The 13,376-nt window shown below is 51.0% G+C and overlaps 1 protein-coding gene across 7 annotated transcripts in view; it reads right to left on the bottom strand.

The window, feature by feature from the left end:
• PDZD2 (PDZ domain containing 2) overlaps window positions 1–13,376 on the bottom strand; it is a 377,353-nt gene that overhangs the window by 7,656 nt on the left and 356,321 nt on the right. For all 7 annotated transcript variants that reach the window (XM_079916132.1, XM_079916129.1, XM_079916131.1 and 4 more), the window contains 5 exons: window positions 8,652–12,645; window positions 7,683–7,800; window positions 4,656–4,757; window positions 2,596–2,866; window positions 783–917 (listed from right to left, as the gene is read on the bottom strand). In XM_079916132.1, coding sequence (XP_079772258.1) covers window positions 783–917; window positions 2,596–2,866; window positions 4,656–4,757; window positions 7,683–7,800; window positions 8,652–12,645 — 4,620 coding nt within the window. The remainder of the gene's footprint in view (window positions 1–782; window positions 918–2,595; window positions 2,867–4,655; window positions 4,758–7,682; window positions 7,801–8,651; window positions 12,646–13,376) is intronic.

Here is a 13,376-nt window from a genome sequence, read left to right as displayed (position 1 = left end):
TATATGTTTTAATACTAACAATATTATAAATATACATTGAATATATGAAACAATATTATAGTATAATAAAATATTACATACAATAGGATAATCAGCATGTATGTATATATATAAATATATCATTAGTATAATATAATTGCTCAGCTTAGGGACCTGAAGAGATAATTTTGAGAACGGTCCAAGATCATAAAATGCATTATTTAAGTTCATGAAGAGACCTCATATCTACCAACTATTTCAGTGATATCTACTGCTCCCATATTACTTTCTTGAAATCCAGTATTTGCAATTTTAAGTGAATATGACCTTGACCAATGTTAAGTACCCCTGACTGGCAATTCTGATGGCATTACTTAGCTTGCTGTGTTCACATCCATAACAGCTAATCGTAAGTAAGAACACGAAGACAGGAGCATGGAGTTAGGGGATACAGTACTGAGGTTGGGGGCACAGTCTCCGGAGCCTGGGTTCAAGCCTGATTCTGCCACTTAATCTGTGTGACCTTAGGTGCCTGCATAACTCCCCTGTGGCTCAGTTTCTTCTCTTGTAAGACAGGGATGATAATAATAGTACCCATCCTATAGAACTGTCATGTGGATGACATGAGTTAAAACGTGTAAAATGCCCACAACAGGGCTGACACACAGTAAACCCTGTATGTCACAGAGCATTAAACACACTGCAGATTTTTTAAAACAAATTTGATTTCCAAATGGAAGGCACGGACATACACAGAGAGAGAACTGGTACTAGGCAGCAGATTGGGGTTTCTAGAACATTACCTTTGTACACTCTTTTAATGAACAGGGGCCCATCTCCAGACATAGACGATTTCCCTCCATCCAGACTCAGTCCCAGCCCAGCCGAGGTCTTCAGCACTTCAACACACAGAGCCTCGTGTGCACCTGTGCTTCTCCCTGCAGCGACAGTGTTCGTAAGGATGATGATGACAGGGAACCGCAGCCCCTCCTGCCCGGTGCCCCCAAGTGTGTTCCCCAGGCACCCTCGAGTCCCGTCCACCTTGAAGTGCTGATAACGACGTCTGAGACCAACTTCAGGGTTGCTCTCCCAAATCTAGAGCTGTGTTCCTGCTGTCCCTTGCCCCCCTAAGCACTTTCTGCAAGCACAGAGAAGGCATTTATGCCCAAGCAGAAATCCCCGGAAGCCAAACTGCTCTTGTCAACCCCAGATAGTCGGTGCACATCTCAGTGAAGACTGAAGTCGCGCTTGGGGAATCAGATTTGATTTCCTGCCAACCTTGGCAGCCGACGGCAGCAGAGCATCACAGCCTGGTACTGACAACCTGCAACACCCAAATGCCAGGCCTCACACGAGACATGGAGCGTCCTTCCTTCCCCTTCTGCTCCTGTGAGGGGTCCCCCTGCCTCTGGCTGGCCGTCTGCATCACACACTAGCTGCCTTCATTGCCATCTCCTGGCTGCACTGTGGGGAGAGCGTTTCCTTGGTGACGCCCGCTTCGTAGCAACCAGCCTGTGCCTACTCTGTGTGCTAGTGTGGAGAGGCTGGGCTGGGGTCTATCTTGGGCGTCTGAGTAGGGATTGTAAACTTGCCTTTTGTTTCCCTTACTTGCTTGCTGTATCAGTGAAGGATGTCTGAATCGAGTGGAAAGGGCACTTAATTGCTTGGGAGGCAGGGGAAGGACCACAAACAGATTAAACTGTCCACTTGGGGTTGAGGCCAAGCCAGAATCACTGCCTTTGAATGGGGAACCTTAAGAAGACGTGGATGCTGGTCCCCCCATCCCACCACCCACACCCCTCAGAGTTTGACTTCATTGAGCTGGGGGATTTCCTGGGGATCAGGATTTTTAAAAGCTTCCCAGGTGCCTCTAACATCAAGCCTACTGCACCAAGCCCCAAGTGGGCTGCTTTCAGTGCATGTTAAGGCATAATTGCGTAGGCTCTGCTAGAGCCCCAGGCAGGGGGATCTGAAGGAATAGAAATATGAAGAAATAAGTTGAAGCCCCGAATGTGCTTTTTGCAATCTGATAACTTTGTAGAGGTTGGTTCCAGGCCAGATGCCCTGAAGGTGCCACAGGAACACTTAATGATTATCCATTTCAGGATAGCCTTCCATATCTGAGTTCCTGAGTCTTAAAAACTCTGAAAGATGTTAGGACTAAGTGCCCAGTGGTTTCCTTTGACAGGTTGCGTTTCCAGGATCCCACCGAAAATACACCAAACGGAATTCCCTGGCGTGGCTGCGGTTAAGACTCAGCGCTTTCACTGCCAGGGCCTGGGTTCAACCCCTGGTCGGGGAACTAGGATCCCACAAGCCGCGTGGCCCCCAAAAAAAAAAGAAGAAAAAAAACAAAAAACCACCAAACAGTTGAGACAGTGCAAGGGCAAAGGTGAGCATGACAAGGTCTGATAAATAAGGTATTTCCCTGTACTGGGAAGGGCTTTAGCTTTCTAGAAGAATGAGAGCAAGACGACGGAGCAGAGGGAAGACTGAGAACACCCCCAACACTCGTGGACGCATCTGGACAAGAAGAGTTTCTCATTTGTTCCATGGAATCAGTGCCATTCTCAGCAAAGTCATTACAAATAGCTCAGGCCCCTGCTGGTACCTTACCTGTTCCAGGCTCCAGGGGGCTGGGCTTTCTGGACAGCAAGCCCCTCCCATTGGCCATGGGAGGCTCCTGCCTGATGGAGGGCCTGGGCCGGTCACTCCCTTTCTTGATGACCACGAGGACATCTCTGTACAGCTGTGCCTGGTGCAGAACCCTCAGGACATCCCCGTGGGCTAAGCCAGCCAATAAGGCGCCGTTGACTGACAGAAGGAAATCCCCTCGGCTCATGGTCCCTTCCTGAGAAGCTGCCCCCTGAGAAAACACCCTGTGGATCTGGGACAGGAGAGGACAAAAGCCAAGCTCATTTATGACCTCCAGTAAAAGCAAAAGGGCAAATTTGTAGTAAAGGAACTATCTAATGGCAAGTTTTCTAAATCATACACACACTTGGTTTATCAAAAACATTCCGTGTGGCCTTCCCTGGTGGCGCGGTGGTTGAGAGTCCGCCTGCCGATGGCAGGGGACGCGGGTTCGTGCCCCGCTCCGGGAAGATCCCACATGCCGCGGAGCGGCTGGGCCCGTGAGCCATGGCCGCTGAGCCTGCGCGTCTGGAGCCTGTGCTCCGCGACGGGAGAGGCCACAGCAGTGAGAGGCTCGTGTACCGCAAAAAAAACAAAACATTCCATGTGAGGAATGGGATTAAAAATGTCACTACCAGCACCTCAACACATTTTTACTCTATTCTTGCTAGCATCTCAAATGTGTCTGGCACTCCACGGGGCCATAAGAGTAGAAAGATGAACAGGACCTGGTTTCATCCAAGGAAGGTGGCCTCCCTAGTGATTTCAAAGGCCTTTGATATAAAATTTTTAAGTTTTTGATCTTGAGAAAAAAGTGATTTATAAGCAAATGCAAGTTTTGGTCCGTTAGTTCTAATGTCCTTCCAATGCTTAAACCAATAAAATGTTTAGGTGAATATGAGGACATAGGCAACTGTGTTTATATGTATCATCATCTTAAAGGTCACTCGCTATGTGTTAAAAGTGCGTCTCTTAATGCAAATCAAAACTACAATGAGGTATCACCTCACACCAGTCAGAATGGCCATCATCAAAAAATCTACAAACAATAAATGCTGGAGAGGGTGTGGAGAAAAGGGAACCCTCTTGCACTGCTGGTGGGAATGTAAATTGATACAGCCACTACGGAGAACAGTATGGAGGTTCCTTAAAGAACTAAAAATAGAATTACCAAAAGACTGAGCAGTCCCACTACTGGGCATGTACCCTGAGAAAACCATAATTCAAAAAGTCACGTACCACAATGTTCATTGCAGCTCTATTTACAATAGCCAGGACATGGAAGCAACCTAAGTGTCCATCAGCAGATGAATGGATAAAGAAGATGTGGCACATATGTACAATGGAATATTACTCAGCCATAAAAAGAAACGAAACTGAGTCATTTGTAGTGAGGTGGATGGACCTAGAGTGTGTCATACAGAGTGAATTAAGTCAGAAAGAGAAAATCAAATACCGTATGCTAACACATATATATGGAATCTAAAAGAAAAGGTCATGAAGAACCTAGGGGCAGGACGGGAATAAAGATGTAGACCTACTAGAAGATGGACTTGAGGACACGAGGAGGGGGAAGGGTAAGCTGGGATGAAGTGAGAGAGTAGCATGGACATATATACACTACCAAATGTAAAATAAATAGCTAGTGGGAAGCAGCCACATAGCACAGGGACATCAGCTCGGTGCTTTGTGACCACCTAAGAGGGGTGGGATAGGGTGGGTGGGAGAGAGATGCAAGAGGGGGGAGATATGGGGATATATGTATATGCATAGCTGATTCACTTTGTTATAAAGCAGAAACTAACACACCATTGTAAAGCAATTATACTCCAATAAAGATGTTAAAAAAAAAAAAACACTGTGTCTCTTTGTCAATGATAACGTTATGTACTACTTTTTTCCCCACTTTTCTATTTTTGTTTTGGTGGCAGGGAACAGACACCAGCATTCTTTGAACCCACTGACATGAATTCTGTCCTGATCAAATTCTGAGGCTGCTTCAGGAGTGACTCTTCCAACAGCATCTCGACATTGTCACTTACCACAATTGATTTTGGCTCCACATCTGTCCCTCCTGTCACACTGAATCCCAGACCTGAGCCTTCTTTTTTATTCAAGACTATGAAGTAAATATCTTCTTTATTCTAGTGAAAAGAAACAGAAACAAGTATATTCCTTGTGCCAGAGTAAGGAAGTTCTGATGTCAATCCTCCCACAGTACTGCAGAGCTTGTCACCACTAACCCCAGTGGTTCCTTAGGCCCTTCCACACAATACTGGAAGCAGAGGGGCCATCATGAATATCCTGCATTCCTCCTGGGTGGTGCTTATGTGGAGTTCTGAGGGTCCATCCTGTAGCTCTAGAACCACCAAGAAGGTCATATGAACCAGGATAGTGGCAGGGACACGGGACACTTTAGAAGTCATTCTCGGCACCAGACTGCGTGTACCCAAATCTGATCATAGCACACAATTCAATCATGAAGGGACTTCTTTACAATTTTCTAAGTCTACAATTGAGCAAAGCCCATGTTGTCAGCAGGAGAGAGAAGTATAGGTGCCAAGAGACAGGACAAGAGCACATCGAGGCTGTAAGTTTTACGTCCCCGCTTCCACCATGTTCAGCTTATTGGATTTTCGGTGCAATTAATGAACTGGTAGTCATAAAACACAAAGTATGCTGAAAAATAGTACATTAAAACAATTTGTCAATTCATATTGAGACTAGAACATTCTTAGTAAGTAACAAAAGACTGTCCTGTGTTCCAAGCATCAATCAAAAGATTGATGCTTGGAATAAAAGCATTTAACTAAATGCTTAAAAAGATTTTAGAATTAAAAAAAATTAGCTGGGCTAATTATTCTGAATTTGGACTTCCTTCACATACATGCTAGATAAGATTCAGCCTCATTTTAAAGACCTGCATTGCTAGGTTTCCCATGAAGGGATTTATAATCCATCAATTCAAGGTGTTCTCAGACATGGTGATAGAAAAAGAATCTAATAATAACCCTCCAGGATTGCTCTGACAGAGAAAGTGAAAATGTTGGAAGAGAAAACCACCTCTGTATTGTGCTGGGGAAATAAACCAATATTTAAAATAAACAATGTTTAGTCCTATTAAGTCCTAAAGAGTAATCCCAAGCATGTCACACCTCTAAAGAAGTTCACTCAAACCAAAGCTCCATGTGCTAACACTAGAATATCCTGCAGAACTTGGGGGGCTGGGATTTTGACTTCATGGGCAAGTCCAAGTATATACATGCTCAGACACTGTTCACTGGAGAGAAGAATGATGACTACGCTTTCTCACAAAAACAGGAACATGTGGTCTGGGACATGATCTCTCTGTAGCTTCTGGGAAGTTTGATGCTGAAACAAATACTTCTCAGATATTTAAATGCCTTATTGGAGCAAAGACAGTATTTGAAAATGAGACTCTCCTGCATTCTAGGACATATCACCAAAATTCTAATTTATTCAAATCCTTTTTCCAGTTGTGTTTGAGGATACAAGTCTACTAGAGGCTGATTGCTAGTGCAAGTGTTGCCTCTTTGAGAAACTTAATTAGCACAGCATCAGGGAAGCTAGAAGCACCTCAAGAGCTCTCCAAGGTTTGGGCTTGTTGAAGTCAGAAGAGCAGGGCTGTTTCCTGACTCTCTAATCTCTCACAGCACCTCCAGAGGTCACAGGAAGTCACTGTGTGCAGGGCCATTTTCAACACCTACAGACCATACTCTTTGGAAAAAAGCAAGGCAGGAAAGTTCTGAAGATGGCAGAGAGAGGAGATCTCTACTCACAGCTCCTCTCTGAAATTAACTGAAGACAATAAGAAAAAGAGATAAAAGAAAGCTGCATTCTGATCAAAGTAGGAAGAATCTTAACACCTGCTGGTGGTGAATATGGACCCAGGCTGAGGGGGTGAGGGAGGCCCAGAAGATGACCGCAGGGTGGCGCTCAGCGCCCTGTGCACACAAAAAGTCTCCGCTTTGTCTGTGGTCCCTGACAGTGTGCCTCTCCCTTGTGAGGCTGATGGAGACTTTTTGGTTTTCACCTCATGTCTAACACTGTAAAATATCTGGAGCAAAGAGCCTGGCAAAGTGTGAACCCACTGAGCCACCTTGACTCAAAATCCCAGAGTAAGGTTTTCATGCTTTGTAACAGAAGGAGGAAGGGAGAGAATGAAATAGTCCCTCGTCCTGAAAGTAAAAAACGCAGTATGTCTCAAGGTGTTTCCTAACTTCACGGACCCAAACCAGGGGCCGAGAATCCAAAGGCAGTGGAAGCTAAAAGGAACTGGTCTCTATTCCATCCCATCGCCTCTCCATTGTGGCCCATCCCTTATTAGATGCCAATGTCACAGCCCTTCTGGATAATATTAGAATTTCTGGAACAGTGTTCTCGGGTGATATCTGTGACCCAGGTACATTACCACTCAAGAAAAACTGTCATGTTTGCTTTTCTTCTCTGGACAAAAAATATTCATATATTAGGGTTCAAATCTCAGTGAACAGTTCTGAGAAATTAATGTGCTTCAGGGTTAGATATGGACCATGGTTTCTTTTGTTGTTGTTTACGGTCACATCCAATTTACTGAAAAATTTTACTTGTAATGACTAATCAGCTTCTTTGAAGCTCTTACACTTAGGGCTGGGGTAGGGCTACACAGCTGTTAAGTCTCATTTCCCCAGCAGGTGGCTCCCTTGACAGGTAGTTTATGTCCAGTTAGGTGGACAAAGGTACTTGGTACTTGAGCCCTTCCCCGACAGTTCCAGGATGCCTCGTCCTATTTGGAGGACCACTACAGACAAACTCCAGGTGCGGGGGGTGGGTAGGGAAGATGGTAACTCGCTGCTGGGGAATTAAAACACCAATCTGGCACCTAAAAATTCAAGACAATCAAGCAACAAGCAAGTGAGACAGAAGTCAGGCTGAGCTGTAGGACTCGCTACACAGCCCTCGGAGAAGGGCCCTCCCAGGCCCTCTGAGCCCGTGGCACACGCCTGAGCACTGAGGTGGCAGCGGTCCCCTCTTCCTGAGGGGACCTCCTCTTTCTGTATTTCACTCACCTCTGATTGTGCTTTCGCTTCCTGAATGAGAGCTAGGACAGTAGATTTTGACCCCGCTGATGACAGAACAGACTGCAGTCTTTGCTGATCCCCCGCTGAGACCAGGAGTTGATGCAAACTAAATAATATATATTTGAAGAACATTAAAGAAAAAAGCAGTTTCTCCATTTTGCTAGGATGCATTTAGAATGATCTTTCTACCATATTGCAGGTATTTTCTGATTTTCACACTCTCTTTTGGTCGTAACTCCCACTCCAAACTGCTTGAAGAATTCTGAATGTTGAACAGGAATTTCATTCACTGCTGATAGCAGTGGGAATTCCTATGGATTTTGGGATCCCTCCAAGATGTTAGGAGACCAATGCCAGAGTTTAACAGATAATTTCAGACATATTAAATATTCTGTAGGCTCCAGCGAAATATTTTAAAACATATTAGAAATTTCCCGTTTGACTCCAGTCACCCTCAAAGGCCCCGATTCTCCCCTGAGCGTCGGCTTTCCCTGTCCAACCATCTCTCTCTCTCTCTCTCTCTCTCTCTCTCTCTCTCTCTCTCTCTCTCTCTCTTCTCTCTCTCTCTCTCTCTCTCTCTCTCTCGTATAAGTGCCCTAGCCTACAGAAGCCTCTTTTTAGAGCAACATTTTGGCAAACACTTTTCCCTGCAGGCACTGTATTTTCCCAATAATGATATTAAAACCAAAATTGGAGGCTGGAATAGAAAAGGGACGTTAGTGGAATTTATTCAGTGAAATCTGAATAAAGTCTGTTGTTTAGCTAATAGTGTTGTTCCAATGTTAACTTCTTACTTTTGACAAATGGACCGTGGTTACGTTCGACGTTAACATCAGAAGCAGCTGGGTAACGGGTACAGGGGAAGTCTGCACTATCTTTGCAACTTTTCTATAAATCTAAAACCAGTCCATCAAAAAAAAATTTTCATTACATAAAAGGGCAGGGGTGGATACTTACTTAACTGACCAACTTTTTCCGGAAGGCAGATCCTGGGTGGTCTCACCCACATCGCGGGCTGAACTGGGTGCCCCAGGCTCAGTGGCTTTAGGGCTACTTCCCCCTGGACAGGCCCTGTCCGCCCCCTTCACGGGCCATGAAAGGGCAGTGGAGCCGTGGAGGCCTCCAGCAGGGGAGCCAAGTGACCTCCGGGGGACGATTTCCAGCTCGGTTTTGAAGAGCACAGCAGTCGGCCCGGCCGAGAAGTCCTCGCTGCAGAGCTTGTCGAGGTCAGGCATGCTCAGGGCTCTCAGCTCCTGGAGCTTCGAGCGGGACAAAGGTGAGGCCTGGGTGTGACGCACCGAGCATTTGTTTCTCTTGGCGGGAGAGGCTGGGGTCACCGTTGGGGTGGGGATTCCTGAAGGACCAAGTGATCGCTTCGGGTCTGAGTCAGCGCCCTTGTTAGCAGCCTCCCCCGGGCTCTGCCGGGAGGCTGTCAGAGTCATGCTGGACGGGGACTTGGTCATCGGGGGGATGAGGGTGCTGCCTTCACCTTGGCTTTCACTGCAGGAACTCAGGCTGCGTCTCAGCGACCTCGCTGCCGCGTCGCTGGAGTGGCCGAGGTTCCCGGAAGCCACGCTGCCTGAAGACCGCCTCACAATGGGAGGCTTGGAGCTTACCGACAGAAACGGGGAGGCCCCGGACTTGGCTGTGGGCCGGTCAGAATTGGCCAGGTTCTCAAAAGACTTGATCCTCTGCTTCACAGAGAAAAATGAGGTAGATTCATGGGGCCAGTTCTGCTCAGAGTAGTAATATCTCCTGGTGACTCTGATTTTGTCTGTGAGTAGGCAGCTTGTTTCCTGCACTGACAGGACATCCCCTTCGTCTGTGGTTGGGAGGTTCCTCGAAGTCTCCAGCAGGGGCTTTACGCTATACACGCCCTGTCCATTAACCAGGCTGAGAACACTGCCTCTGGACGCCCTGGCCTCGAGGAGGCCCCCACCGGTGGCAGGGAGCTGGCTGTCCCGGGGCGGGCGCCCTGGGCTGTGTAGGGCATGGCCCTCCCGGCCGAAGTGGCTGGAGAACTGGGCCGGCATGGAGTAGGTCCTGGTTGCTGGCCTTGGCGTGAAGTAGGGATGCTCCCCTGGTGCCGGGCCCACTGTCGTGCCGTTTCTGGGCATCCCCAGGGAGTCTGCCCTGTGGTCTGACCTTCCCTGGCAAGGATCTGCCTTTTCAGCCGGCAGCTGCCGGGAGGGGGAGGAAGTCTGTTTCGCCCTGCTGACAGATTGCTGTGCTCCCTGCTCCACCTGGGAGGCCCGAGACGTGCGTGAGGATGGATGATTTGGGGATGAGTCCACTGACTGGTGACAGAGCCTGAATTCGCTCTTCTCCTGACAGGTGCTCTGGGCCAGGAACCCTCCCTGCCTGTCACTCTCAGCTGGCTTGTCACCATACGCATTCTTGGGCGTCCTTTCAGAAGAGATCTCAATGATTTTCAGCTCGTTGGTCCTTTCGAGGGGCTCACCAGCAATGATTTTGCTTCTTTTGTCGCCGGTCCCTCCAGCCTGGGAGGCTTCTGCTGCTGAGTCCGTTTGGCTGGACAGGGGCTGCTCGCCCTGCCCGGTAGGGGGGACCTCCCGCTTGCCGGCCGCTGTGGACGCGCCACTCCTTGGTGCCGTGGGACTCACCAGCCCAGGGGACGCAGGGGGAGCCTTGCTCTCTGGACCACACTTCGGAGATCTGGGGGCGGCCGGGCAGCCTCGGTCAGGTTCTGAGTGCACAGCCGGGTGGAGCCTACTGCACGCACCTTGCTCAGGAAGGGTCTTGGGGGAGGTCAAGGGCGAAATGAACATCCTGATGCTGGTGTCGGATGCCGAAGGCTTCAGGGAGCCTGGGGTCCCCTGGGGCAGCTTGCCCTCCACACACTGGGGAGGCTGGGGGGCGGCTGCGGCGCTTCTGTCCGGTTCCTCATGGTCACCTGTGTGGAACCGGTGTGATGCCACCCTAGAAAGCACTTTGTGGGAGGCCTGGGGTGAAACGAGGGCTTTCCTGTGCTCTGTGCCCCCGGCCTTCGCCGGGTGAGTGGCTGGGGCCTCGGAGCTGACTTTGCTTTTGCTTTTGATGCTCAGTCTCTTCAGCTTAGGACCGGCTTTGGGTTTCTGACAGGTACTCAGAAGGGTTTCCATGGAACTCTTCTTAGGCAGGTCTTTATTCTCCAGACTCAGCCGGGGAGGGGGGCTGTCCCGTACAGCCACCCCCTTCTTGTGGCCGGAGCTCAGCGCCTGGTCCTTGGGGTCGGGCCTTCTGGCCGGCATCGTGGGTGGTTCCGTTTCACTTCTGCTCTGCGCATGCGTCCCTTGGTTGCTTTTGTTTATCTCTTTAAACCAGGCCATGATGGGCCGCCTGCAGATGGGTTTCGGCTTTGGCAGCAAGTCGTCCGGGTCTTGAACTTCGGAGATGTGCAGCTTTGCCAGAGCCAGGTCTCTGTTCTCGGGGTCGCACGCCCCGAGGGCGCCCCGGTTTCCAGTGGCGTGAACGTTTGTTTCCTGTTCTTCAGGTGGGGTCTTGTCATCCAGCCAGTCGTGCTCCAAACCATTCACCATGTTAGGAGAGCTGAGGGGGCCTGGGGGCCCGGGGACAGACCTGGGGCCGGGCGGAGTCTGGGCGGCTTCCCCGGGGTCCTCGGCAGCCCGTGCAGCCTCGGGCGTTTCCGGCTCCCGAGACCTGGCGTCCGAGGGCAGAGGCAGCCGTGGAGGGCCCGGGGCTGCTGGGCCCAAGGCTCCCGGCGCGGAGGCGGCGGCGTCCCCGGCGTCCCCCGCCGCCGGGCTTAGGGCTCCGTGCTTCGGTGGCAGGGCTTTGGCGAAGGCAGGGCAGGCGGCCCCCTGGGCAAGGGCAGGAGCGCTGGCTGCGGGTGGATCGGGGGGGCCATTCGTGGCACAGATTTCAACCTGCTCTTCCTCAGACTCCGTCGTGTCTCCCTTGTGAGAAGCCCCATGAGGACGAGGACAAAGACGAGGACGGGACCAGCTGTCCCTGGCGGGCGCTCGTGGGGCTTCAGTGAGCGACTCGGGGTCCGAAGACGAGTCCTCAGCATCTCCGTACATGGACGAGAGGGACGGCTCCGTGCTGTCGCCCAGGCCCGACAGCGACGTGCTGTCTTCGTGGAGGCTGCTGAGGTTTCTAGAGTAGCTGCTCAGAAAGCTTTTGTTCACAGTAAAATGTCTGTCGGGATTGATGGAATCCAGAACCGAAGGCTGGTGGGCCCACTGGGGGCAAGGGGCTGGACCGGCAGCCGCGGGCCTCCTCGGGCCGGGGGCCTGGCTCCCCGAGTCCGGGTCCGACTCGGCTCGCTGCGGCCCCGGGGCAGCGCGCTCCCGGCTCAGCCGGGCCCCCTTCCCGGGAGGCGGAAGCCTTGCTCCAGAAGCATCGAGCTCCTCCAGGAGCCTGTCGATGTCAGTCACGGGGCTGCTCCCGCTGCCCCTGGGGCAGCCGGGCCCCGAGGCACCGCCACACCCCTCCGGGGCCTTGTCACTCGGTGACGGCAGGGAGGGGCTGGCCCGCAGCGCCCTTGCAGACCCAGAGTCTGTTCCTCGGGGCAGAGCCAACCCCCCGCAGTTTCCAGGCATGAGGGTTCCCGTGGTTTGCAGAGCATCGCTGTGGTGACCCGGAACCCCCTGTCTCTTCTCCAGGGTCGTGAGGTCTCGTGACAGCACGGCAGTGGCCGGAGATGCCCCCTCGGCCGCGGGTCCCGCTCCACTGTGGGCAGCGGCCTTCCGGGTGGCGCGGGGCGAGCTGGCTTCTGGGGCCGCTCCGGTCTCGCTGAGGTCAGGATGAGCTGTGGCCATCGTCCCCTGCGATGCACTGTCCTCAGACTCAGGCACCCTGGGTGACTCTGTCTCTCCGGGGTCTTCGGGTTGCCTCGCTGGCCCTGCGTGCGCTGAGGTCTTGCTGTGGTCAGGGTGCACCACCTCCTTCTCCCCTGGGGAAGGGAGGGGGCCTGGGGAGCCGTGGGGTCCTGTGTGGAGAATGTAAACAGAAGGTGGGTGGCACAGGACATACGGGGGGGGAGGTAAGAAAATAGAAAACCTCTCAATTAAAAAAGTGGAAAACTGTAAACAGCCTCAATTTTTGGGTCTCTTTTAGAAGGACATCCGACAGCCTAAATGTAGGCTTGTTTTTGTCTCTAAAATTACAGAGTGCTCACATCTAACAAATACCACCAAGCTTTAGAAGCTCTAAAATAACTCAGACTGGAGGGCAGAAGGAACCTCTGCTTCTGCCCTCTTTGGTTGTTTATAAGAATGGGGGACACCAGAAATCCTTCCCTTGGGTTTCTGTGCACCATCTGCCCTCTGATGGCAAACCCCGCAGGAGTCAGGCCGTTGTTCTATTTGATTCTGCAAACCTCTCAGGCCCTGGCTGATCACGTCGGGGTTTAGCCCCATGGCGTGGGTTGTGAGCCAGAGTAGAGTAAAACAGTCCAAGCAGGGTACTTGAGGGCCTTACTGCTTCGTGCAGGAGAGGAGGCTAATTGGGGAAAACACATGGAATGCTCCAGACAGATGGAAGCCTGTCCTGAGCTCCAGTGTGTCCTGACCAGGTTCGGGGGTGTGGGTGACCTAGGAGGTAAGATTATCCCGGGAAGCTGTGACAGGAGGGTCTGGACCTGAGTGGGGTTCTGGAGGGATAGTCTGATCAGAGACCGAAGGGAAGGAAGGTGGAAGGAAAGGGAGTCAAAGCAGAGAA

The sequence above is a fragment of the Stenella coeruleoalba genome (genome assembly GCF_951394435.1).
Source record: "Stenella coeruleoalba genome assembly, chromosome: 3".
In the NCBI taxonomy this organism is placed as follows: domain Eukaryota; kingdom Metazoa; phylum Chordata; class Mammalia; order Artiodactyla; family Delphinidae; genus Stenella; species Stenella coeruleoalba.
Note: the sequence above shows the minus strand (reverse complement) of the source record. Positions and strands in the feature narration are given on the sequence as shown.